Source organism: Misgurnus anguillicaudatus, chromosome 22 (genome assembly GCF_027580225.2).
Source record: "Misgurnus anguillicaudatus chromosome 22, ASM2758022v2, whole genome shotgun sequence".
NCBI lineage: Eukaryota > Metazoa > Chordata > Actinopteri > Cypriniformes > Cobitidae > Misgurnus > Misgurnus anguillicaudatus.
The window spans coordinates 35,066,733-35,092,601 of record NC_073358.2 but is presented as its reverse complement, the minus strand read 5'-3'; the positions used below and the strand labels follow the sequence as shown (position 1 = coordinate 35,092,601).

The window sequence follows — 25,869 nt, the reverse complement described above, 5'->3', positions numbered from 1 at the left end:
ACATTTAAAGAGGAAATATACAAAAAATTGAACTAACAAACACGGAACGGTTTACATGTCGATACCCAATACATGTCAGCGCCTGTACAAATTCTCATCTGTGATGATGAGCATGTGATGTTCGCTCTTAAAATAAAGATTACTAAAAGGGTCTTTGTCAGGCTGTATGGTGCCATCTGAACCTTTCTGTTGCACAACAGGTTCTCTGCAGTGGAAGAAGATTCTAGAGACTGTAATAAGATAAAATATGGGAACCTTTGACTAAAACCTTCAGGTTATTAGCATCAATGCAAAGAGCACTATTTATAACCTTTATTTTTAAGAGTGTAGTGTACCTGTCATAAATAAACCTATTGAAAGGTAAAAAGTAAATAGGTAAATTGGTAAAAAAAAATCAACACCTAACAAACAACAGAAAAAAAAATAATAATACCTGCAGCCCTGAACTAATTATATAATAAATATATAGGCTGAAATTGTCCAACAGTGTTCATAACACTACCACCGTTGCGAATTGCGAAATCATTTAATATTAATCATATGTAGAATAATAATAATTTTAATAATAAAATAATAATTCAGAATAAACACATCCCATGAAAAAAAAAAGGATTTCTACACAATATGGGGATAAATCGTGAGTTTGTCACGAGAACAGCATTTTAATTTGAAAAGTCTTTAAAAGTAGACTAGTTTTAGTAAAGAAGTACACTGCACCGGAAGTTATTTGTAGTTATGAGAAGTCAAGATAAACGACGCTCGTGTCGCATATCCGAATGGTACAGCAGCTCAAGTCTGCGTCGCTGCAGACACTCACCTAACTTTTGCGGCAACAGAAGAAATCGCATCATTCCTCAAATTCTTCTTCTTGGACACGGCAGTTCCCATGCTGCAGTGGAAACCAACGAGATGTAAAATCACTCATCCCACCCGTCACATCTGCAATGGAGAAGAGAAATGCAGAACGCAAACGAATCATCCGCAGAATGGAGATGTATCGCCAACTCTCTCGTTCCTGAGGTAAACTGATAGACGGGGTCTAGGCTAGATGGTGCTCCGATTGCTCCTCATGGTTAGGGATGAGATAACAGTAACACAGTGTTACTACATGAAGTGTGAGTTTCAGCTAGTTCTTCACAGCACAGTGAAGAAAAAAATCTGCCAGCATTTGCCTGTGAGCGTCTCCTCACTCCCCTTCACTATCACACACACGCACGCGCGCGCGCACGCACAAACGCACACACTTCATCGTACTCCCTGTTTATCTTGATAAAGGGACACTGGACATAACGGAAACTAGGTCCATATAAGGAACAATGTTGCTAATCCCATACTTTGGTGTCGGCCTAAAAGTGGAGAAATTAATAAGAAAACTGAAAAATATTTTAGGTTTCTTTTTTTCAGTAGCCTGCAATTTATATACTGATTAAAAACAGGGCACTGTATTACAAAAATATGATAATGATAATAATTATATATAGAAATGTTTTAAAATTCATATAAATCTTTAACTGCCTTAAATATAGGACAATAAATTACAATTAGCCTAAATGATAAAAATTTGATAAATAATAAAAATCATACAGTTCTGTAGGTAGAGTTGGGGTCCCACCACGTGTTGTTGAATAAATATAAGACTTTAATATATCCACCAAGAAAAATTGCCTTTAATTTAGTGATTTAAAACTAAGTGAAACAGCTTTGGATAATACTGTACAATATATCACTGCTGCTATATTTACTTTAAAATAAGAATTTATTTTTATTATGTCACTGCTTTTAAGAGCTAAGGTCAGTAGAGCAAGAGTGCTGTACTTTTATGCAAAGAGTGCTATGCTTTTATGCAAAGCGACCTACAAATGCTTTGTTATTAGTTAGCCTATTATTAACAAATAGAGAGTTACAACTGGAGAGAGATTAACAACATTATCATTTTTTAAACGGTTAAAAACAAAGGCAAAACAGGATAACAGTTAAACAATGGTAAACTGCCTTGAAAATAGCAAAGTTCCCCTGCTTGTTTAAGAGAATCTGAAAAGGTCGTTCTACAACCTTCAATTTTTAAAGAGTCAGACTTCTGTAAACAAGCAGTTACTGTTTATCTTAACCATCCTTACCATATTTAGCTGATCATTCTAATATTCTGATGAAATGAAACAAGTACACAAAGACATACGAGGAAAATACACACAATGTGATACATTTGATATTGACTTGAGGACATTTATACAACAAGTACTTTTGTTAGAATAGACATTAAAAAGTGGTAACACAATACTCTTGAGCCTTCTTATAATAATCAAGCAGTATAGCCTTATAGTCAAATATGATTAAAAACAGATGCTCATTTTACAGACTAAACATTGGTGCATTGTGCCTAGCTGCACTTACAATATATAGTTTTATTCTGTTGTGTCCGTAAGTGCCTGGTCTGAAGAATGCTGTCTCGTTCTGCATGGTGGCGTTCCAGCTGGAAAGGCATAAAGGAAGGGGTTCACGCAACTGTTGATAAAGAAAAGAGCCCCAAGTACATTTGTGCCATCTTCTAATTCCTTAGTCACTGCCATTTGAACTACATTGATAATCATGCATGGGGTGCTGAAAATAAAAAAAGTCACAATAATTCTGACCACCATTTTTGAGAACTTGTTAATGCTGAAAGATGATTGACGTATCCTTTGATAAAGTCGTAGGTAGAAGCAAAGAAGGCTTAAGAAAGGCACAAAGAATAACACAACAGTCTCTAAAAGTAAGATAGCAATTTTTTCTTGATTGTCTCTAAAAGACGGAGAGCAGAGTACAAGGTTCTCATTAGTCTTTTTAACCGTTCGGTAAACAAGAGCATAGGAAGCAAAAAGGCTACCTAATGTCCAAATCCCACAAATGAGCCCATTATGTCCACTTCTTCCAAGCTTAGCCCATCGCTGTGGATACAGCACCTGTATGTATCTCTGCACGCTCATCAAGGTGATGCAAAGCACGCTACTGTACAAACTCCAGTACACTAAATAGGACAAGAACTTGCACAGACCGTGGCCAAAAATCCAGCCGTATAGTAGAGAGTAGATCCACACAGGCAGTGAAATCAGACTCAGCAGATCAGAGACGGCCAGACTCATCATCAGTTTTGGAGTGATGCTGCCCTCCTTTAAATTTCTGGCAAGCATTACCAACACTGCTACATTACCCGGTACACCCAGCACACAGCACATTCCCAAAATGGAGCTGGACACTAACATACCCACTGAAGTATGGCCAACATGTGAACTGTTGGAAACATTCATGTTCTCCATTGTCATCTCACAGCTGCTGATGTGAATATGAAGTTGAGGTCTGCTTAGCGATGGATAAGGAAGTACTTTGAGGAAACTGACCTTAGTTTGGTGCCACATGTCTATTTAAATGAGTATGCAAAATACAGTGTCTAAAACACAGAAGTTAAAATATACAAAGGAAATGCATTGTAATAATAGAGTAGTGCGAAAAACTGAACAGACACCCCTTTAGCAACTACAACACACTCGCTGTTAAATACGCATCTGCTCTGTTGGTCTGGTTCATGTTGGGGTAAGCTTACAAGAGCATTGCATCAAGAGCTTTACATTTAAAACATTTAATTCCGAACCCCAAGAAATATATTTTACTTGATGTCAGGATGATGTTTATTTTATGCAGGAAAAAAATAGTTTTGTCCCTGTAGTGTTGTCATGCATTCTATGCATATTGCACATGTGGAGTCTAATACATCATGCTAATATGACTGTCTAGAGAGGGATGATGCTACAAGAGAGTGGTTATCTAAAACAGAAAACTGTAAAAACCTAGCCTGGTGCTGAAGTACATGTTACCCGTAAAGACAACAGGAGCCTATGCATATAAAGCCAGCTTATGTCGTGCATTTTGGGCACATCTGGATTAAGAGGTCTGGATCTACACTGTAAAACAATTCCTATCAACATAAGTTTTTGTTTCAAATTTAATTTAATAATTTCAACTTGTTGTAAAGTTGTCAACTATATACTAATCAAAAATGTAAAACTAAAATTGGTGACAACATTTTGGGTAGTAATGCTGTATTGGGTCACAATGAGACACTACTGAAATCACGCAAACAGGGGGCGCTTACTGACAATGCATGGAGTTCACTTACGCTGTAGTGAGTGATGCCAAATAGAAATGCAGTTTCTTTCTGTCTGTCTGTCTTCAGATGTCTGACTGTATTGGCTAAAATGGGGTTTGACACAGAAAGTCAGAACTGTGCGTGCAACGTTTGTTCGAACATTTATTGAGTTTTATCATTAAAATAACAATTTAATTTATTTATTTACTTTTAAACCAATATAATAAATTTCACAACTAAATTTGTCAAGACAATCTCAGAAAAAAGGTGCAAAAATTGTATGTTTTTGTCATTGTGACGGTATTTAAAAAGGCCCTTTTTAAATACCTTTTTTTCAGTACAAAGGTACCATGTATCTCCCAGCATGTAACCTAGGGGGCAGTTTCCCGTACAGGGCATATCCTAGTCCCTGACTAAAATGCATGTTTGAGCTGCCTTAATTTTAAAACATCTTGCACTGATATATCTTAACATATATCAGTGCCATTGTTTTGTCTCAAGATGCACACCAGTATGGTTTTTTGTAAGGTTTCTTTGTAAAAAAAAACACTTAAATGTCCTAATATAACTAGGCCTTGTCCTGGATTAATCTAAACCCTGTCCAGGAAACTGGCCCTAGAGGTACCACGTACCTTTTAGGTACAAAAGTGTACTTTTTAAAAAGGTCCCGCCCAAGTGACCACTTTTGTACCTTCATGTACCTTTATTCTGAGAGTATAGAAAGTAATATCAATATAAATAATAGTTTATACATAATTCTTATAAACAATGTCATTACATTTGAAAAGGACGAACCAGAAGCTTAGAACTGGGATGAAGCAGAAATTACACTGTAAAATGTTGGATCAAAATTCTTCACTAAAACAACAAATTTGAGGGGGTTCCTTTCCACCTAATTTTTTTTTATTTTAATTGGAAAAATTAAGTTGAAAATGTTTAAATATTTGTGTGCTACCAATTGAAGTAAGTATTTTTTAAATAGAGTAGCTTTCACTTTTTACAGTGCAATAGAAATTATAAACAGATCTTCCCTTAACCCTTATAAGTCCATTGGGGTTAAAATGACCCCAAGCCACTTTTCTTTAGTGAAAAATGGTCCCCTTCATTTCAGTGGAATAAGATTTTGTGACTTTTCTACATTATCTATCAATGTTCATATAAAAAGTCTTGATTTGGTCGTTCTGAAAACGTGAATTATTTTACAAAAGAGGACCTTGGGGGTCAAAATGACCCCAATTGAAAATGAATGGGAAAGGCAATTTTTTTTATTATTTGTCAAAAAAAAAAATCAATGCATCCAGAGTAAATCTGAAAATTTCAACACAGAAAAGAAGGCCTGGTACTAGAGCACAAATGCAATATAGAAAAGACATGCTCAATCTCACACACACACACACACACACACACACACACACACACACACACACACACACACACACACACACACACACACACACACACGTTGGCATATGTGGTTTACAGGGACGATTCCATAGACACAATGCATTTTATACTGTACAAATTCTATTCCTCTAACATACCCCAGTCCAAAACCCCAACGTCACAAACACTTGTTGGCAGTCTTAAATCTTTGAAAAAGTACCATTTAGTATGTTTTTTTAGCTGTTCAGTTTATGGGGACACTTCCTATGTCACCGTAAACCATGTTTATACACTCTAAAAAAACAAACGGTGCTATATAGAACCAAAACTGTTGCTTTGGATCGTAATCATAGAAGAACCGTTTTTAGTGCCATATAGCACCGGTGAAGCACCTGTGTAGAACCATATAGGGGCCATATAGAACCACTATAGCACCAAATATGGTTCTACATGGCACTATGTGGTTCTGCACCGGTGCTTCGCTGGTGCTTCGCCGGTGCTATGTGGCACTGAAGGCGGTTCTTCTGTGATTACGAGCAAAGAACCACTTTTGGTGCTATATAGCACCGTTTGTTTTTAGAGTGAAACATACACTATTCATGTCCCTGTAAACCACATATACCAACCCACTTACATTCTGTCAAATGTCTGGGGCATTTTGTAAAAACAGACATTTCAAAATGCATCAAAAACTACAAAAAAATCTGCTATTTGAAAAATATTTATTTTTATTGTCCTTTCTTATGTTTATATACAAGAATTCACAAAATGTATCACTAAAGTAGTGATGTGGGCAGTTGGCCACATCCAGTGAAATGAATGGGCCTTTATGGACCTCTGCTGGTCAAAATGATTTATTTCCTAAACTGTAATTGTTTATGTTTTTTCTTACCAGCAGATGGCCGAATTCAACACATAACATCTAGATCAATATCTAAAAACAATTTAAGTCATAATTTATGTACATTTTTCATAGAAATTTGATATTTTACACGCAAGCTAGGTGTAGTTGAGGAATTTAGAGGTAAACAGGTACAAAAGTACTTCATAACTCCCAAAACACAACATTAATGTATAGATGGTAAGTAAACAAGAAAAAGATATATTATTAAAGGGGTCATATTATGAGATTTTTTAAAGTTGTTAACTAAATCTTTGGGGTCCCTAGGGTGCATAATTGAAGTTCTAGCTCAAAATACCCCACAGATAATTAATTACAGCATGTTTAATTTGCGACTTTGTAGGTCTTAGCAAAAGTGTGCAGTTTTTGGGTGTGCCATTTAAAATGCAAATGAGCAAATGAAGTGCAAACCCTGATCACAATGATGGTGGTTTGTTGCAATTGAAACTCAGTTGTGCTGTTAATTATTTTCTCTCTCTTTCTCTCTCTGCACTAAATGGCTGTGCCGTGGTTGGATAGTGCAGATAAAGGGGGCGGTATTATCCTATTCTGACATCACAATAGGTGCCAAATTACAATGACCTCTTTTTTCACATGCTTGCAGAGAATGGTTTACCAAAACTACTGCGTTGATCTTTTTCACATTTTCTAGCTTGATAGAAGCACTGGAGACACAATTATAGCAATTAAACATGGAAAAAGTCAGATTTTCAGGATATGTCCCCTTTAATTTATATATTTTTTGTAATCACTTTTATCAATTTCTGGGGTCATTTTGAGCCCCACCTACCCTTGATTTAAACAGGAAAATCGGGGCTTATGAGAGTTAATACAACCCTGTTACCAGTGCTTTAAGTGGGCCGGAACGCCCCGGTACTCAGTACCGCCACTTCTAAAAATAGCTCTTGAGCGTACCACCACCTCTACGTGCGCCCAGAACGTGCTTTTAGCGTACCGGAACGCTCATCTGTTTAAAAATCAGAGGTTTAATTTAATCATTTGGCTGCGCTGCCGCTTTTCAGAGCGCCCTTAATGTACGCTTCCTAATTCGTTCCACCGAGAGCAGAGACTACATTACCCATACACCCTTGCGTTTACAAGTTAAAAGCGCATGCGTCCTTCAGTCAGTGTCAACGTGCTCTGGAGAGGTGTGTGTTTGTGTGTGAAACGCGCAACCATAGCTGCTCGGTTAAAATGAAAATACAATGAACACGTAATATGCCCTCCTTGTTTTAGACTCTGAGTAGTAAAAGAACGCCGTCAGAATCAGACTCGCTGACATCCCACCAAGCCAGAATGATAGCTGCAGGTCAGACGCAAGCCTTGTAGGTACGTGATAATCTCCGCTGTCGCGGCTTTCAGTTTGGTTCCCCTCGACGCAACTTCGGATTTCCTCAGGCGATGTGCAGAAAACATTCTTGAAATTGTAATATACATTTAGTTTAATTGCTAAACTAAAAGTAAACGAAATTTCAATGAATTTGAACGACGTGCACAGTAGTTTTACCACCCGCAAAATGGAAAACAACAGGACAAAATAAATGACTTTAATAAGAGTTTCAAATGGCCAGTATTTTGTTATTCTTGACCCCACAGACATGGTCTTGGTGTCATTTTAAAGTTTTTTTTCAAGCTTTTTCTATCTGAACCACTAGTTTTAGCATTTAACCATGCTGAAAATTTTACTCACATATCTACCTTTTGCACATTTTATTTATGTTCAAAAACTCTTTCTACAGTAGCTCTTTCTAATGGTATTTTTTCAAAATCCTTTTGCACATTTTATTTATGTTCAGTAGCTATTTCTTGCTCAAGCAAATCCACAAATTTATAAAAGTATTAATTATTTTTTAAAAGGTCGTCTTTTTACTGCTAAATATAAAACCCCTTCAATATAGGAGTCGAGTCAGCAAAAAAAAAAAAAAAAAAAATAGAGTACCGGCACTTCTTTTGGGCCACTTAAAGCACTGCCTGTTACATCCCCGAGAGTCTATCCCCCATGCCATAAGAAAATATAAATTGAGCAAAAAAAACAACTGAGTTTTAAGCCTTCTGTACTGTAGAGTGTAGGGTCCCACCATGTGCTGTTAAAAAAGACACTATGAGACTTAAATATTTCCACCAAGAAAAATTAGGCTTTAATTTCTTGAAAAGTAAAACAGCATTAGATAATACAAAAGATTGCTTCTGCTAATAAGAGTTGAGGTCAGCAGAGCAAGAGAAGTGTACTGTACATACATTTACATGCAAAGCAACTTACAAACAAAGGAGGCTTCAATGGTAAATTTTACTTTCATGGTAAATGTTTGCATTCTTAGAAAAGTTTACACTCTTAGAAAGAATGTGTTAATTTTTTACACATCTTTTTTGTGTTAAGCTTTTAACACATAATGTTTCATTTTAACACACTGTGTGTCCTTTTGTGTTGATGTTGTGTTAAAATAAAACACAAGTTGTGTTAAAAGTAACACAAAATATGTTGCTTCAATAATGGGTGGATTCTGGGACAACGCATTTAGTGTGTTGTTCCATAATCAATACTAATGTGTGTTTTTTAACAAATGCGTCCTAAGAGTGTAATTTTTGTTAATCTTTACTGTTTATGCATTTACTGTATAGCTGCTTTAAAACAATGCAAAACTGTGAAAGGAACTACAAAAATATATTTGAATTAAAATACAAATGGAAACATATACAATACTTTTGAGCCTTCCAGTAGTCACATACACTCTTATAACGCATGTGTTAAAAACAACACAATCAGTGTTAGTTTTGGGACAACACCCTAAATGCGGTGTCCCAAAATACACACATTACTTGTGTTGTCACTTTTATTTAACACAAAATGACATATGTGTTAAAATGACAAACAATGTGTTAAAATGACACATAATCTGTTAAAGGCGGAGTCCACGATATTTGAAAAACGCTTTGGAAAAGAAGACGGTCCGACTACCAAAACACACTTATAGCCAATCAAATCAAATCAAATGCCGGGTTGCGTATGTGTGGGGCGGGTCTATCAACAGAAGGTCCAGATTCTATTGGGGTAGGGGCGTTTTTGTTTAGGTGATTTCAAATATCAACATTGGCTTTCAAACATCATGGCCTTTAAATAGCATAACACGAAAAATATGTAAAAAAAAATGAAGACTTAAAAAAAATCAAGTATTAAAGGGGCCATTTTAAATATCCGCCAAAAAAAAAATCTATTCATACTCCACACTCCAAAAAGATGGTGGCAGTATACCTCCAGAAAGTGAGTTGGTCTATTTTAATTTAGCAGCTGCTAATTTAGCAGCATATATCAAGTTTGAGTTACATTAGCAACTAAGTAAGTTATCATTAGTCACCAAAAAAAAAAAACATTCGGTCTCATTAACATTGCAATGTTTTCCGTATACGTTTCGTGTGTCCATTTGGTGTTCATTATCATCGAAGGCATTTCAAGCTTCTTAGCTAATGTTACATTTTAGCATCAGCTTGGTAGATAACAGGTGAAAACCGGATCGGATCTGTGGGTAGAGCTAACTATTAAACGCTAACAGCTAAGGCTGATGGAGCCACATTTACTGCACAAAGCCGTAGTTCATGTACAAGCTGAGCATAGATTATCGCAGGCCTATTACTGTATAAGTGAAGTTCTAGCGAAATACTAACTGCATCTTTCTTACCAACTGAAAAGAAATGTTGTTATTTCGGAGTCAAACCTGATTTCTTTCATGTCCATTAGTTGCCTCCAGCGATGAAAAGCAGTGCCAGTATTTACTCTGGTTGGGTTCCTGTATTTATCAGATTTTATTTGTGATTCCGAGCGCGTTTTTTCCCTGCAGCGAATTGTTGGGGTAGTGGTAAATGTTGTTTCTTCTCATTCTTTTGATGCGTGTAGCTCATTTTTAAAAATCTTTTACCTCAATTCTTACAAATGGCCCCTTTAAAGACAGATCCTCATTTTACAGAAACTAAACCCAAGTGCACTGACCATAATTGCAATGAGAATATGTTACATAGTTTTATTCTGAGGCATGTGCCTGGTCTGAATGCTGTCTTTGGCTTTGTAGCATTCGAGCTGAAAAGGCATAAAGGAAGGGGTTAACACAACTGTTGATGAAGAAAAGAGCCCCAGTAACATTGTTGCTTACTTCTAATTTTTTTGGCACTGCTATTTGGACTACATTGTTAATCATACATGGGGTGCTGAAAATAAAGAAAGTCACTATAATTCTGACCACCAGTTTTGTCAACCTGTTACTGCTGAAAGATGATTGACGTATCCGTCGATGAAGTCGAAGGTAGAAGCAGAGAAGACTTAAGAGAGGTACAAAGAACATTACAATAGTCTCTAAAAGTAAAATAGCTGTTTTTTCTTGATTGTCTCTGTAGGATTGGTAGCAGTGTAACTTCCCATCAGTCTTCTTAACCATTCGATAAACAAGAGCATACGAAGCAAAAATGCTACTTAATGTCCAAATCCCACAAATGAGCCCATAATGTCCACTTCTTCCAAGCTTAGCCCACCGCTGTGGATACAGAACCTGTATGTATCTCTGCACGCTCATCAAGGTGACGCAAAGCACGCTACTGTACAAGCTCCAGTACACTACACAGGACAAGAACTTGCACAGACCGTGGCCAAAAATCCAGCCGTTCAGTAGAGCGTAGATCCACATAGGCAGGGAAATCAGACTCAGCAGATCAGAGACGGCCAGACTCATCATCAGTTTTGGAGTGATGCTGTCCTCCTTTAAATGTGGGGCAAGCATTACCAGCACTGCTACATTACCCGGTACACCCAGCACACAGCACATTCCCAAAACGGAGCTGGACACTAACATACCCACTGAAGTATGGCCAACAAGAGAATTGTTGGAAACATTCATGTTCTCCATCATCTCACAGTGGCTGATGTGAATATGAAATTTGAGGTGTGCTTAGCGGGCACTGCATGAGGAAGTAGTCTCAGGAAGTGAACTATGGTCTGACAACAAATCATTTTGAATCTTGACTAAACATGCAATGTAAGAAGTGGTAAATGTGGGGGCACCTAACTAATATTGTATGAGAAAAAAAAAGTTTATAGCACTTTACATGCTATATTATATATTAGGCTTTTCATGTAAATGCTGTACTGTTGCTTCATGTGCGATAAATGCATTAAAAGAATGCATCTAGATTTTGATGTTTTTGAAGAGGGATCGAGCAGTTCCCCCAGTAAATCCCACACTGAAAAAAATGTGCTCTTATATACTAAACATACAAAACACAAATGAATATAGTGTTCAAAACTGGGCTGTTGGATATGCATCTAATGTGTTGGTCTGGTTCATGTTAAGGTCATATTCACCTAAAATAGACCAAATTTTTATAGGTAATTTATTATTGAAAACTTGGTAGCAGGTACACACCCAAGAAATATCATACAGGAAATACATCACAGGTTCACATTGTACACACCGTAAAAGCATGAGCAAAAGTATGAAAGTGTTTGTAGGCTAAATGATTAATGTTAGTACATTTTTATACGTATGACATATGACAGCATTCACAAATATGCATAACTGCCTTTAAAAAGTATGGCAAGAGCTTCCCAGTTAGATTTTCCCACTAGATTTAGATTTTTAACTTTACCATCACATATGTGATGGGTTAAACTGACACCCACAGTCAGAGTACGGACACATATTTGTGTTTAAAAAAAACCTCGAGAACTGATAACACAGACATGCTGGATAAGCAGTTTTTGGTAACACTTTACAAAAAGGTTGTATTGATAACAATTCCCTAACGAATTAGCTAAAATGAACTAACAATGAACAAAACTTCTACAGCATTTATTATTCTTAGTTCATGTTAATTTTGGTATTTACTTATATAAAATTAAACATTGTAACTGTTAACATTAATGAATGACAAACATTATTTACTATATTGACATAAACTAAGACTAACAAGAATTAATACATGCTGAAAACAATGTTGTTCATTGTTTGTTCATGTTAGTTAATGCGTTTACTATCAAAATATCTTCTTTTGTGTTCCGCAGAATAAAGAAACTCATATAGGTTTAGATCAACATGAGAGTTGGTAAATAAGGACAGGATTTTCATTTTTGGTTGAACTAAAATGACAATTTTGGTCAATTTAAAGCTAAACTTTAGACATTCTTCTTTAACAAAGCATTCACACACTGAAAAAACTAACTTTTTAGTGTAGTAATATTTATTAGATTAACTCTCATAATTTCTACATAATAATATTAACATTTATTGAGAACTAGATTTTCCTAAGTAAAATGATGATAAATACACAATTAATTCATGTAAAAAATGAACTGTGTGGGAATAGTAAGTCTTATTAGATATTTTCTTGTATTATTTAAGTAAAATTTACTTACATTTATTTGCACATGTTGTAAGGAATACCCACAATTCTTTGCGCCTGAATATTTTTATTTTTTAAGCTTTATCACAGAATAAGAACTGATAAGAACTTTAACTACTTAAATATTTGTTAGCAAAATGTCATAAAGGTTTAAGCTCTTATATTATTGATGTTGTTTTGTTGTAAATAATAATTTTGTGAAGTCACCGTTCAGGTGATCAGTGTTTCTTTACATGAACCCTGTTCAGAACATTGTACTGTAATTCTCTCCACAGTGCTGATAAAGCATGTCAGAAACACAGTTTGTGTGCGTTTCTGTTCCGAATCAAGTTTATTCAATGACTGACTTGTTGTCAGTCAAGAATTTTGTGTTATAGTGCCATTTATAACACTAAAAATAACTGGGTCCATAGACATATGTTAAAGAAAATAACGAACAGAAAATACGATTTATTTAATATTATTAGGACAGCAATGCTTCAATTTTCAAAAAAACCTAATAGACTTTACCTAAACGATTAAAATAAATCTAACTTCTAAATAAAATAATTTTAAGTAACATTTAATTAATCATTTAACATATGTTTTATCATGCAATTTTAATTAAATTTTATTAGATTTTAGTAGGTAAGTTTTACTTATAAAAAAGCAGTACATTTTACTTAAAAAAAGTTCGTGCAAATTGTTACAAGGATTTTTTAAAGTAAATTTTACAAGTTGTTTTTTTCAGTGCATAAAATGTCCAGTAAATGTACTTATCCCGCAATAGTTAGTTTGTCTAGAACAAAGAACTCACATACCTCTTATGGGTAATATACTTATGCTGCAATAGTTAGCCTGTCTGGAACCCAGCTGACTTAAACCACTATAACGTATGACACTTGCATTACATGTGAACAGCCCATATGCTAATAGGATTCTGTTTCTCTGATCCCTGTCTCGTCCTCGACCCTGAGGACAATGAGACAAACAGACCCAGTTCCTGCAGCTGTGAAGGTAATCACATCACTGACCGTACTTCAACGAGATGCCCAGCCGATGCCTGACCAGTGACCACCGGCGGAAACCAGTTTAATTCGCTTACCCGTTCACATACCCCGGTAGTATATAAGTATATAAGTATATATATATATATATATTAGGGCCGGGACTTTAACGCGTTAATTAAGATTAATTAATTACACAAAAAATAACGCGTTAAACATTTTAACGCATTTTAATCGCACTTATTAACGGAGTCATTCGTAAATGCTACAGACCCTGTTTTAGTTCGAGAACTCCGGAGTTGTGCTGCAGTTTAAATAAAAGTAGACGGAACCTAAACGAACAGCTGATTTTAACGGGACAACGCATCAGTTTCAAAGTAAAAATGGTTTGCAACGGAGGTTTTGCCCAATAAACATCTACCAACAAACTACAGATTATTTTAACATGTATCGTAATGTCTGTTATATGTTAATGTTTGAGTATTGTTGGGTTTAAATATTGTTGTAATGTTGTTTTGTTTCAATTTAATTAGCTTATTACGAGTTTAATTTAAGTTTTCTTTGCTACTTTAAAACGAATTTCGTTTCAAATAATTTGTCTCGTAATTATAAACAATGTTTTGTTGTTAGGTTTTGTGAATATAAATTAAAAAGAACATTAAAAGCAACACCGTGCATCTCATTGATGCATATGCTTCCGAATGCCAAAACATGCAGTGAGTAAATCACTTACTTTTCAAAAAATCAGCCTGGCAGTGCCCAGAAATTAAATTTACACGCGCATTTAGAGCATAATGTAGCAGCACGTTTGATTTGCGGTGTTCTTAAGACTTTTAAAAATCAACTTCATATTAATTTTAATAGGCTACTTTGACGGAGGACACGCACAGAGAACAGCATCGGCAGGTAAAGGAAAAAGTTAAATGGTGTTTTTCTGACGAATAGAGTCAGTTTGTAAGAACATTTTTAAATGGACTATAAGATCATCAATATGAACTCTGAACAATGAACTATTATAAACATAACAGCAAGAAAATCTGAAGAGGAACTCGCAACATTAAAGCAATAATCATTTATGTAGGCTAAAGCTATATATCACCTCTTATTTTTTAATTTAGTTAAGTTTCAATGGTAAGACTAAAGGCGCGTACATTATGCAGCGCTTTTCACATCCGAATCCCACTTAAGAAAACTATAATGTGGAAGTTAAAAATGTGCATAACATATTTTTATATATTTTAATATAGGCTATATAGTATATGTTTTGTTGTTTTTATACGTGAGGTGGGGGGTCCGCGCAAATAGGTTCCGGAACACAGACAGTCAAAACCCGAGAATCCCGAACCCTGCAATTATTAAAAAAATGACTACTTTAAGAAATGCGGGCCAGGAAGCGGGTCGGGTATAATATATATATTTTTTCTTTACGGTCCGAGTTGCGGGCGGGTTAGATGAAAACCTCGGTCGGGTTCTGGTTGTTTTGACCCGCGCATCACTGGTAAGCGTCGATAAGAGCATGGTTGTGTGTAAGCTATGCAACAAGGAATTCACATATCACCGCAGCACATCGAGCCTCAAGTATCATCTCAATGCAAAACATACAGCAGCTAGCGTGGACATTAGCCCGACTCCGGGTACAACGACTTGGTTGAACAAAAATAAACAATATTTTGTTGCTTAAGCTTATGCATGTTCAGTCATTATTCATGTTACACTCTTAGAACGAATGTGTTAAAAACAACACATTAGTGTTGATTCTGGGACAAAACACTAACTGCGTTATCCTGGAATCTCTGTGTTATTATTGAAACAACACATTTTGTGTTACTTTTAACACAACATGTGTTATACTTGAACACAAAATCAACACAAAATGACACATAATGTGTTAAAATTACACATAATGTGTTAAAAGCTTACCGCACAATGATGTGTAAACAATTAACATATCCATCCTTTCTAAGAGTGTATACTAAGAGTGTAAAAAAATTACTTCTTAATGTTCTCAGGTCAAATATTTATATGTGATTAAAATGCGATTAATTTAGATTAATTAATTACAAAGCCTCTAATTAATTAGATTAATTTTTTTAATCGAGTCCCGCCCTAATATATATATATATATATATATATATATATATATATATATATATATATATATATATATATATATATATATATATATATATATATATATATATACACTGTATATATATATATATATATATATATATATATATATATATATATATATATATATATATATATATATATATATATATATATATATATATATCAGGGGTTTTTCTCCTCCTAGGAGTTTTCCCCCTGGACTAGCCAGGAGGGTTATTCTCCTAGGGAGAGACCGCTGAAGAGTCCGCCACCTTTGGCTTAACTTACTACTTTACTGTATAGAACGTTTCAGCAGTAGCAACATAAACAAGCGGCTGTCGCGGTCCGCACGTAACTTCCGGTAAACTCCGCTAAGAATAAATAACAACAAAGTTCTTTAAATGTGGTTTATTTATATAAGCAAAATAAACAACATAAAGATTACCTAGGAAAACAAAACATTTGTTATTTTCGACAAGGCATTTGTTCAAGAGATCAGTTTAGCAACTAGTCAGACCATTAAAAAAAACGAAACCGGAAGTAAGGTTCGGATCCAGACGTGTATCACGTGCGTCCGATGAAACCGTCTATACGTTACATTATTACTACGCTCGCTTTTCTATGCTTTTCCTACATCTATTAATGTAAAGCTGCTTTGAAACAATTAACAATTGTGAAAATATAAATAAAATTGAATTGAAGTGAACAATTAAATGCCAAATTTTCACTTAGCAACGTCCTCTTTGTGTCACGGTCTTGTCAGATATCTGTGCTAGATGTAGGTCTGAGTGCATCTGACAGGACCGTGGCAGTATCATGTTCTGTGTGGGCGCATGTGGAATCACATGGTGTGTGTGGCTTCCACATGTTCCCGGTGTCTTGTTGCTGTCGTGATCTTGCCAGACCTTAGTATAGTTCAGGTCTATGTTAGAGGGCAAGATCCCGACAGCATTGTGTCTACATGGGAACACGTGTGTTTCACATTATGTCTGTGTAACACGTGTTCCCAGTGTTTTGTGGCTGTCATAGTCTTGCCTGACCCTGGTTATTATCCAGGTGGTATGTTAGAGGGCAAGACTATGACAGCATGGTGTTTATGTGGGAATACGTGTTGTTTCACATCATGTATGTGTAACACGTGTTCCCAGTGTCTTGTCACTTTTACCCTACTCCCTTACGTACTCGTGTCTTAAGTGATTAATTATGTTCACCTGTTCCCCATTGATGTGCTGTCTATATAATGCCCTCGTGTTCCCTTTCAGTCGGTCACTACGACGTCACGTCGTGACCGACGAATTGGGAGCTCGCTTAGAGAGACCAATCTGCTTCGAATACTACTAAAACGCCAATGAACTTGGCATTGAGATATTTGCATAATGCTGGCGCCGCCCCGCCAGGTGCGTATATAAGGCGCACGTGCAAATAGGGAAATCAGCTTTTTATCGCTTCGAAAGCCGGCAGTATCTGCTACTGAGAAGCTACTTCACTCTGTTGGGATCGATTGCGGAAGTTGGTTGGACTGGCAGTACCACAGCGGACGCTTCGCAGTATTCCACAGGCTCTGCATCTTTTTTGTTTTGAGTTTAGTGTGTGCGTTGCCTTCCCTGTGCGCATCATCAACTGAGCATCTGAGTGAATTTCCCTAAAAGAGTGATACGAGAGAGCTTTGTGCCTTGTTAAAGGCAGCCACTCTCTCGTATATCCGGAGATTAGCGTCCTTTTCAGGATGGCTTTTCGTCCGTGCGATCTTGGATGCGGGAAGTATATGGGTCCGAAGGACGGTCACGAGCGTTGTCTTTCGTGCTTGGGCATCGAGCACGCTGAGGCAGCGTTCGCTGGGGGTAAGTGTTCTCACTGCGAGAACATGTCCCTTGTGGATTTGCGGAGACGGTTGTCTTTCCTCCGGGAAAAACGCAACCCACGTCCGACGAGCTCTGATCGCCGCCACGGTGCGGCTGTGAAGCTCTCGAAGGATGATCTCCGCATCACTGTGCTGAACCGGGCAGGGGATTCGTCCTCTGCCTCTCAGCCTCCTCATCCACAGCCGGTTGATGCGCCGATGGAAACTTCAGAGTCGTGTTCTACGATGTCTGTTGGATCTGTCGTGCCTCCCTCCGGGTCCACGGAGACCGCAGCATCCGAGGGTGGGCCCTCTACCTCTGAGGATCTGGATGTCCTCCCCCCTTCCGGACGGGTCGTGACGCCGGATTTCGATCCAGAGATGGTGGCCGTGCTCTCTCGAGCGGCGGAGACCGTCGGGTTGGAGTGGGTTCACCCCCCACAGCCCGAGCCGTCCCGCCTGGATGATTGGTTCTTTGGAGCTGCCCGGGTTTCACAACCCTCTCCGCCGGTACCTTTCTTCCCCGAGGTGCACGAGGAGCTGACCAGGACCTGGAGGTCGCCGTATTCTACCCGTTTACGGCCGTTTCAGCCCTCCCCCCTCACCTCCCTCACCGATGGAGCCGCTAAGGGCTATACGGGAACCCCCCCCGTGGCGCGGGCGGTTGTGATGCAATTGTGTCCGGCCACCGCTTCCACCTGGAAGGATCGCCCAGCCCTCCCCTCCCGTGCTTGCAGACAGTCTTCCGGTTTAACGGGGGCTGCCTATCATGCATGTGGAGAGGCGGCTTCAGCCCTGCACGCTATGGCGTTGCTGCAGGTCCACCAGGCCAAGGCCTTGAGAGATCTGCACGAGGGAGGACACGACTCGCCTGTGCTTTCGGAGCTCCGGGCCGCTACGGATCTGGCCCTCCGTGCTACGAAGGTCACGGCACAGGCGATCGGTCGTGCGATGTCCACGATGGTGGTCCAGGAACGCCATCTGTGGCTCTGTCTGGCTGACATGACGGATGCAGAAAAGAACAAGTTCTTGGATGCGCCCGTATCCCAGGCAGGCCTGTTCGGCGAGTCGGTGGAGTCGTTTGCCCAGCAGTTCTCCGCCGCCCAGAAGCAGACGGAAGCGATCGCTCGGATCATGCCCCGGCGCAAGCGACCTGCATCTCGCCCCCCAGCGCCGGCGGCCCCGTCTGCTCCTCGCCGAGAGCGCCCTCCGGCGGCTGCCTCCGCCCCCCCCCCCGCTAGAACGTCTTCTAGACCACGGAGAGGGAACAGCCGTCGGCAGCCCGCCCCGCCCGCACCACCCGCTTCCCGTGGCAAACGGAAATCGAAGCGGCCCTGAGACGGGCGACCTGGAGTTGGATGGGATCACTCTACGGGAGACGGTGACGGCACCGCTCCTTCCACCGGTAGAGGGCCGGGTGGAAAATCTTTTGTTTCGTTTTGTTTCTGTTCCGCCGGCTTCTCAGCCGGCACCCACAAAACCACAAAAAGAGTGCATTCCTATTCCTTCTCCAGGTCTCCAGAGGATCGAGAGAGATGTGAGCGGGCAGTCAGATGCTCTTCCTCCCTCTCCTCTGTCGCCAGTGGGTGTTCTGAGGAGTTCGAGCTCTCCCCTTCGGAGACCGGACCACCAGCAACCCCTTCGGAGTCTGCGTCCTCAGCTGAGGAGACCGGACGACCGTTTACCTCAGCGGGCTCAGGTCAGTGTCACACACACACATACTGTAGATGCTTATGCTGTCACGGCAGACGCACCGGCAGTCCCGCCTGTCCCGCCTCGCTGCCCCGCCGCGGGTACACCGGTAGTGCCGTTAATTCCTCTCGTACGGTCCCTGGGGGCTTGGCTTCAGCTTCCCAGTCCGTCTCGTTGGGTTTTACGCACAATCCGCCTCGGTTACGAAATTCAATTCAATCGGCACACTCCCAAATTTGCGGGCATACGTTTCACCACGGTGAAAGCGTCCGTTGCACATGTACTGCGTGCAGAGGTCGAAGTCCTGCTGGCGAAGGATGCGATCGAGCCGATCCCTCTTACCGAGATGAGATCGGGTTTCTACAGCCCGTATTTCATAGTACCCAAGAAAGGCGGCGGGTTACGACCGATTTTGGATTTGCGTGTCCTGAACAAATCTCTTCAGAAGAGGTCTTTCAGGATGATTACACCGAAACAAATTTTCAGTGCAATACGCCCCCAAGATTGGTTTGCAGCGATAGACCTGAAAGACGCGTACTTTCATGTGTCCATTCTCCCTCGTCACCGACCGTTTCTCCGGTTTGCGTTCGAGGGGCGGGCATACCAATACAAAGTACTACCGTTCGGGCTGTCTCTCTCTCCCCGTGTGTTCACGAAAGTGGTAGAGGCGGCGTTAAAGCCCCTCAGAGAGAGCGGTGTTCGCATTCTGGCTTACCTCGACGATTGGCTTATAATAGCGCATTCTCGGCGGACGCTGTGCGAACACAGAGATCTAACACTTCAACATCTCGCCCGTTTGGGTCTTCGGGTCAACTGGGAAAAGAGCAAACTCTGCCCCACGCAGAGGATCTCTTTTCTCGGTATGGAACTGGACTCGATCGATTTATCGGCGCGTTTAACAGAAGAGCGCGTCCAATCAATTCTGACTTGCCTCGGTTCATTCCGAGGGAAGAATGCGGTCCCTCTGAAACAATTTCAGAGACTCCTGGGGCGTATGGCAGCAGCAGCGGCCGTGACACCGCTCGGGCTGCTCCATATGAGACCGCTTCAGCGTTGGCTTCACGATCGAGTCCCGAGGAGAGCGTGGCGCGCTGGCATTCATCGTGTAACCATTACACCTGCGTGTCGCCTAACATTCCCCCCGTGGTCAGACCCCGCGTTTCTCAGGGCCGGCGTGTCCATGAGACAGGTCTCCCGGCATGCTGTTGTGCACACAGATGCCTTCGACACGGGCTGGGGAGCCACGTACGACGAGCTCACGGCTTCGGGGGTGTGGACAACACCCCAGTTGCATTGGCATATCAATTGCCGCGAGTTATGGGCAGTATATCTGGGACTCGTACGCTTCGCTCAGGAGCTGCGAGGGAAGGATGTACTAGTGCGCTCAGACAACACTGCGACCGTAGCGTATATCAACCGTCAAGGCGGTTTGCGCTCTCGTCACCTGTCGCATCTCGCTCGTCGTCTCCTCCTTTGGAGTCAGAAGCATCTGAGGTCCCTTCGTGCCATTTACATACCGGGCTCGCTCAATACAGCGGCAGACGCGCTTTCCCGAGCGGCGCGCCCCGGCGAATGGCGACTCCACCCCCAGACGGTCCAGCTGATTTGGAGGAAATTCGGTCGAGCGCAGATAGACCTATTTGCGTCACCGAACAATACCCATTGTCACCTGTTTTATTCACTAACCGAGGGCAGCCTCGGCGTGGATGCGTTGGCACACAGCTGGCCGCGGGGCATGCGCAAATATGCGTTCCCCCCAGTGAGTTTAATAGCACAGATACTGTGCAAAGTCAGGCAGGACGAGGAGAGCCTTTTAATGATCGCCCCATATTGGACGACCAGGAATTGGTTTCCGGAACTAATGCTCCTCGCGACAGCCCCTCCCTGGCGGATTCCCCTGAGGAAGGACCTTCTTTCTCAGGGAGGGGGCACATTATGGCACCCGCGCCCCGACCTGTGGAATCTCCACGTTTGGTCGTTGAGCGCGCGCAAGGTTTAAGTGATTTGCCCCAGGCGATATCTAACACTATTGACGCGGCACGAGCTCCGTCCACGAGACGGGCTTATGCGTTAAAATGGAACCTTTTCGTCACCTGGTGCTCTTCGCAACGCGAGGACCCCAGAGAATGCCCTATTAACATTGTGCTTTTATATCTTCAACAAAGGTTAGATGGTAGGCTGTCACCGTCCACTATTAAAGTTGATATCGCCGCTATATCTGCGCATCACTCACTTATTAACGGCAGATCAGTGGGCCAGCATGATTTGGTTATTAGATTCCTGAGAGGCGCTCGCAGGCTAAACCCCTCACGCCCTCCTTCTATTCCTCCCTGGGACCTGTCCATGGTGCTGAAAGCGCTACAGAGTCCTCCGTTCGAGCCTTTGCAGTCTGCGAGTCTGAAGCTTCTATCCATGAAGGCTCTGACCCTACTAGCATTGGCCTCGGTGAAGAGAATAGGGGATTTACATGCATTCTCTGTTGACGATTCGTGCCTTCAGTTTGGTCCTTCTGTCTCGAGCGTGACCTTGAGACCCAGACCAGGCTACGTGCCCAAAGTTCCCACTACTCCCTTTAGAGATCAAGTGGTGAGCTTGCAAGCATTGCCTTTGGAGCAGGCAAACCCAACCGAGGCTTTGTTGTGCCCCGTACGCGCACTGCGATTCTACGTGGACCGCACGCAAAGCTTCAGGACCTCAGACCAGCTCTTTGTTTGTTATGGTGGCCAGCAGAAAGGGAAAGCTGTCACTAAGCAGAGGATGTCTCATTGGATAGTTGATACTATCGCCCTGGCTTACAATTTGCAGGGCATTCCTTGCCCCTTTAATTTGAGAGCGCACTCCACTCGGAGTGTTGCCTCATCTTGGGCATTAGCTCGTGGTTCCTCGCTAACAGACATCTGTAGAGCTGCTGGTTGGGCGACACCTAATACGTTCATTAGATTCTACAATGTTCGTATCGAGCCTGTATCCTCTCGTGTTCTGTCCTCACCAGGGAGGACACAGAGAGCAGACTCGCAAGTCGGCTTGCAGCCTCCGACTGAGGCTCCAAATTGAGTTTTCAGTATGGAAGGCTAACAGAGCAAAAATGCGTAATGGTTTGATTTGCTCTCTCCACTGCCTTGACAGCCTTTGTTGCGGAGCATTGGCTGTCAGCCTTTCACTAGTTGTATTCTTACGAACCTACGTGTTTGGCCAGGGCCCCACATTGTGTCCCAACGGGTTCCTTTGTGAGTATTATTCCGTGGGGTTAATCCTACCAGCCCACGTTTCCCTTAGCAGAGCACTGCTTTGCTTACACAGCCACGGCTGTCATTTATACCTCAACTACGGTTGACTTTCGTCCACCATTAGCCCTTAACGGGGCGGTGGCTTCCGCAGCGTCCCTATACCGCTCAGTTAGGGCGCTTCCCAGTCGCTGGCACTACTGTGGGGTTAAAGGAACATCTAGTGCCCGGCCTTCTGCCTTGAAACCTAATTCTCCTATCCTTAAGTGGAACCGGAGGGCTTTAAGCAGACACTGGAAGAGGTCAGCCCCTAGTGGCGTTTTAGTAGGGTTTCCCAATTCGTCGGTCACGACGTGACGTCGTAGTGACCGACTGAAAGGGAACGTCTCGGTTACGGATGTAACCCTCGTTCCCTGAAGGAGGGAACGGAGACGTCACGTCCCGTCGCCACAGGTGCTGCCACCTGCTGTTTAGGCCGGTCACCTTCCGGCTTTCTCAGCGAACAGAAGCTGATTTCCCTATTTGCACGTGCGCCTTATATACGCACCTGGCGGGGCGGCGCCAGCATTATGCAAATATCTCAATGCCAAGTTCATTGGCGTTTTAGTAGTATTCGAAGCAGATTGGTCTCTCTAAGCGAGCTCCCAATTCGTCGGTCACGACGTGACGTCTCCGTTCCCTCCTTCAGGGAACGAGGGTTACATCCGTAACCGAGACGTTCTCTGTGTGGTGTGTGTGCGTTGTTTGAGAAAACCCTGTTCATGTGCTTCGTGTCCATATCTGTTCCTATTTACCAGTGTTTAGTTTGTGTTCATCACAGTGTTTGGTTTACTTTCTGTTTTACCCCCACGTGGGTGTTTTTGTTCTACATTGTAAATAAACCTATAGTTATTTTTGATACATCTTTGCGTTTGGGTTCGTCTTCCTTTAGTTTTCTTTATTCGGTGTCATACACACCGTGACACTTTGAGCACAGAAAAAAATTTATGTTCCCGCATCAATCTTTTGCAATAAAAACTCATGCTGGGGAGCCAGTCACGAAAGTCAAAATTCACAGCTGAAAGGTTTAGAAATTAGAATTTAGAAAGATGTTACAATGCTTATGCACTGTAAAGTCAGATATTAAACCACCCAATCAAATTTGAATGCTGGAAAAAACACCAAGTAAATAAAATATGTTATGAAAATCTTGGAAAAATAGGCAGCATTCTCTGCTCTCATGAGGTGGGACGTGTTTACTGTTGGCGCTAAAACCACATCCTCTTTCGGGAAAACTGCCGTCTCTCTCACATTTCAATAGATGCTCGCAATCGTGTTAAGGGTGAGGCTATTGCACGGTGGCCAAAATAATCCTGAACACAGAAATGGTGAAAACTGTATTACGATCTCAGCAAATCAGCACTACATAATTTACAGTCTTTTTAATGTGTATCAGCAATACATTTCTAACATTCAAGACTGATTTACAGAGACTTTCATGTTATAACATTTAGCTTGCATGCCATACTGATTCACAGGACAATTTAATGAGACTTTGTTTTGGAATTGAAACTGTTGTTGTGGTCGCAGCAGGTCGCCACAAAGTGCACACATACAGACAGAAATAAAGGCAGTGCAGTAAACAAGCTAAATAAATTGGTGCCTAAAAAAGGTGTGGAGATTACTCTGCAATAATAAATAATTCATTTTTACTGAGTCAGGGATATCGCTTAGTTTATTCTGTGCAATGTGTAGAAAACTGAAGTTAACTGTACTTTAATGATTTTAATAAACCAGATTACGGTGCAGTCTTGTATAATTTCATCAAGAAAGTGGACTTTTGCCATGACCTTGTACAGCATGTACTGTAAACTGGAGGAGACTTCAATATATCTTACTATGTCATCTCAAAAGATTTTCCTATTGAGCAAACACACTTGATTGATATGCATGTCAATAGCCATTTGAAGAGCGATCTGTATGTTTGTATGGTCATAATGATCACAGGATTTGCCAGTGAGAAACCCAGGAGGGGTAAGGCAGAGGAATGGAGCAGATGTAAAAATACATATATGTTATAATAAATATATATATTTGTATATACCAAAAAGGCAAGAGATGTGAAAATTACAGACTGATATGGAAAATGGAGGGAGGAGAGAGAGAGAGAGAGAGAGAGAGAGAGAGAGCAGCAAGTACAGTAATATGACGCTTGTTAATTAGATAGAGACAGAGCGCCGTTATGCAAATTTGAAAACCACGCCCACCGGGGGGGAAATCAATCCAACCGTCTCCATTGACTTTGTATTGCGAGAAGCCGCCTCCTTGTCATTTCTGGCTTATAACAAAAAACTGAATAATGCCTAAAAGCTGCTGTGTGACAATATGTACAGCTAACAAGCCAAAGAACCCAGAAATAAGTTTTTATAAGCTGTTGAGCCGTAAAACCCAGTCTTTAAGGAGAATAAAGTGGATCGCCGACTGCGTTTCCCCCTAGTGGACGCAGTTCTACTAATAGAAGTACTATGAAAAGTTGCCTGTGTCCATTTTTGTGTCTTTAGGCGCTCGTTTTTTGGGGTCGACAGCTTATAAAAACTTATTTACAGATTAAACTTAAAAACAGAATAATACCTAAAAGCTGCTGTGTGACAAGGTGTACATCTAACACGCCAAAAAAATAAATAAAAATTTTTTATAAGCTGTCGACTTCAAAAAGCGAGCGTTTAGACACAGAAATGGAAACAGGCAACTTTTCATACTCCTATTAGTAAAACTGCGTCCAATAGGGGGAAACGTAATCGGCGATCCACTTTGTTCTCCTTGAAGGCTGGGTTTTGCGGCTCGACAGCTTATGGGGGCTTGTTTCTGTGTTCTTTGGCTTGTTGGCTGTACATATTGTCCCGGTGCTTTTGGGCATTGTTCAGTTTTTTGTTATAAGCCAGAAATGACCAGGAGGCGGCCTTTTGCAATACAAAGTCAATGGAGACTGTTGGATTGCTTTCCCCCCCGGTGGGCGTGGTTTTCAGGTTGTGACGCGCTGCGCTCTGTCTCTATTGATGGTGGTTAAATGAATCAGCTTTATATGTCCTGCTCTGGAGATACTTACAGATTACTGTTAATATATATATGCTTTTTAAACCTTTAAGAGTTTATACTTAAATTAGTTTTACAGGCAAATGATATATTCCATTACAAAACTTCAATTTTTTAGTTTAAATTGATAAGTTGGCACATAGTGATAAACCAGCCAG

At 40.8% G+C, this 25,869-nt stretch overlaps 2 protein-coding genes and 1 pseudogene across 4 annotated transcripts in view; all 3 read right to left on the bottom strand.

Moving 5' to 3' along the window:
• nsmfb (NMDA receptor synaptonuclear signaling and neuronal migration factor b) overlaps positions 1 to 1,299 on the bottom strand; it is a 37,808-nt gene extending 36,509 nt beyond the window's left edge. Inside the window, exon 1 of one of the 3 annotated variants that reach the window (XM_055199234.2) lies at positions 818 to 1,299. In XM_055199234.2, the coding sequence (XP_055055209.1) occupies positions 818 to 851 (34 nt within the window). In that variant the 5' untranslated portion in view covers positions 852 to 1,299. The remainder of the gene's footprint in view (positions 1 to 817) is intronic. The other 2 variants (XM_055199232.2, XM_055199235.2) reach the window with 2 other exon arrangements.
• Positions 1,300 to 1,457: 158 nt separating this feature from the next.
• On the bottom strand, positions 1,458 to 3,647 carry LOC129439348 (leukotriene B4 receptor 1-like). Its single transcript, XM_055197971.2, has one exon. It carries the CDS (start codon positions 3,390 to 3,392, stop codon positions 2,403 to 2,405), a length of 990 nt encoding a protein of 329 aa, XP_055053946.2. The 5' UTR covers positions 3,393 to 3,647; the 3' UTR covers positions 1,458 to 2,402.
• A 5,870-nt stretch (positions 3,648 to 9,517) lies between these two features.
• Positions 9,518 to 11,560, bottom strand: LOC129439349 (leukotriene B4 receptor 1-like; annotated as a pseudogene).
• Positions 11,561 to 25,869: the final 14,309 nt, after the last annotated feature.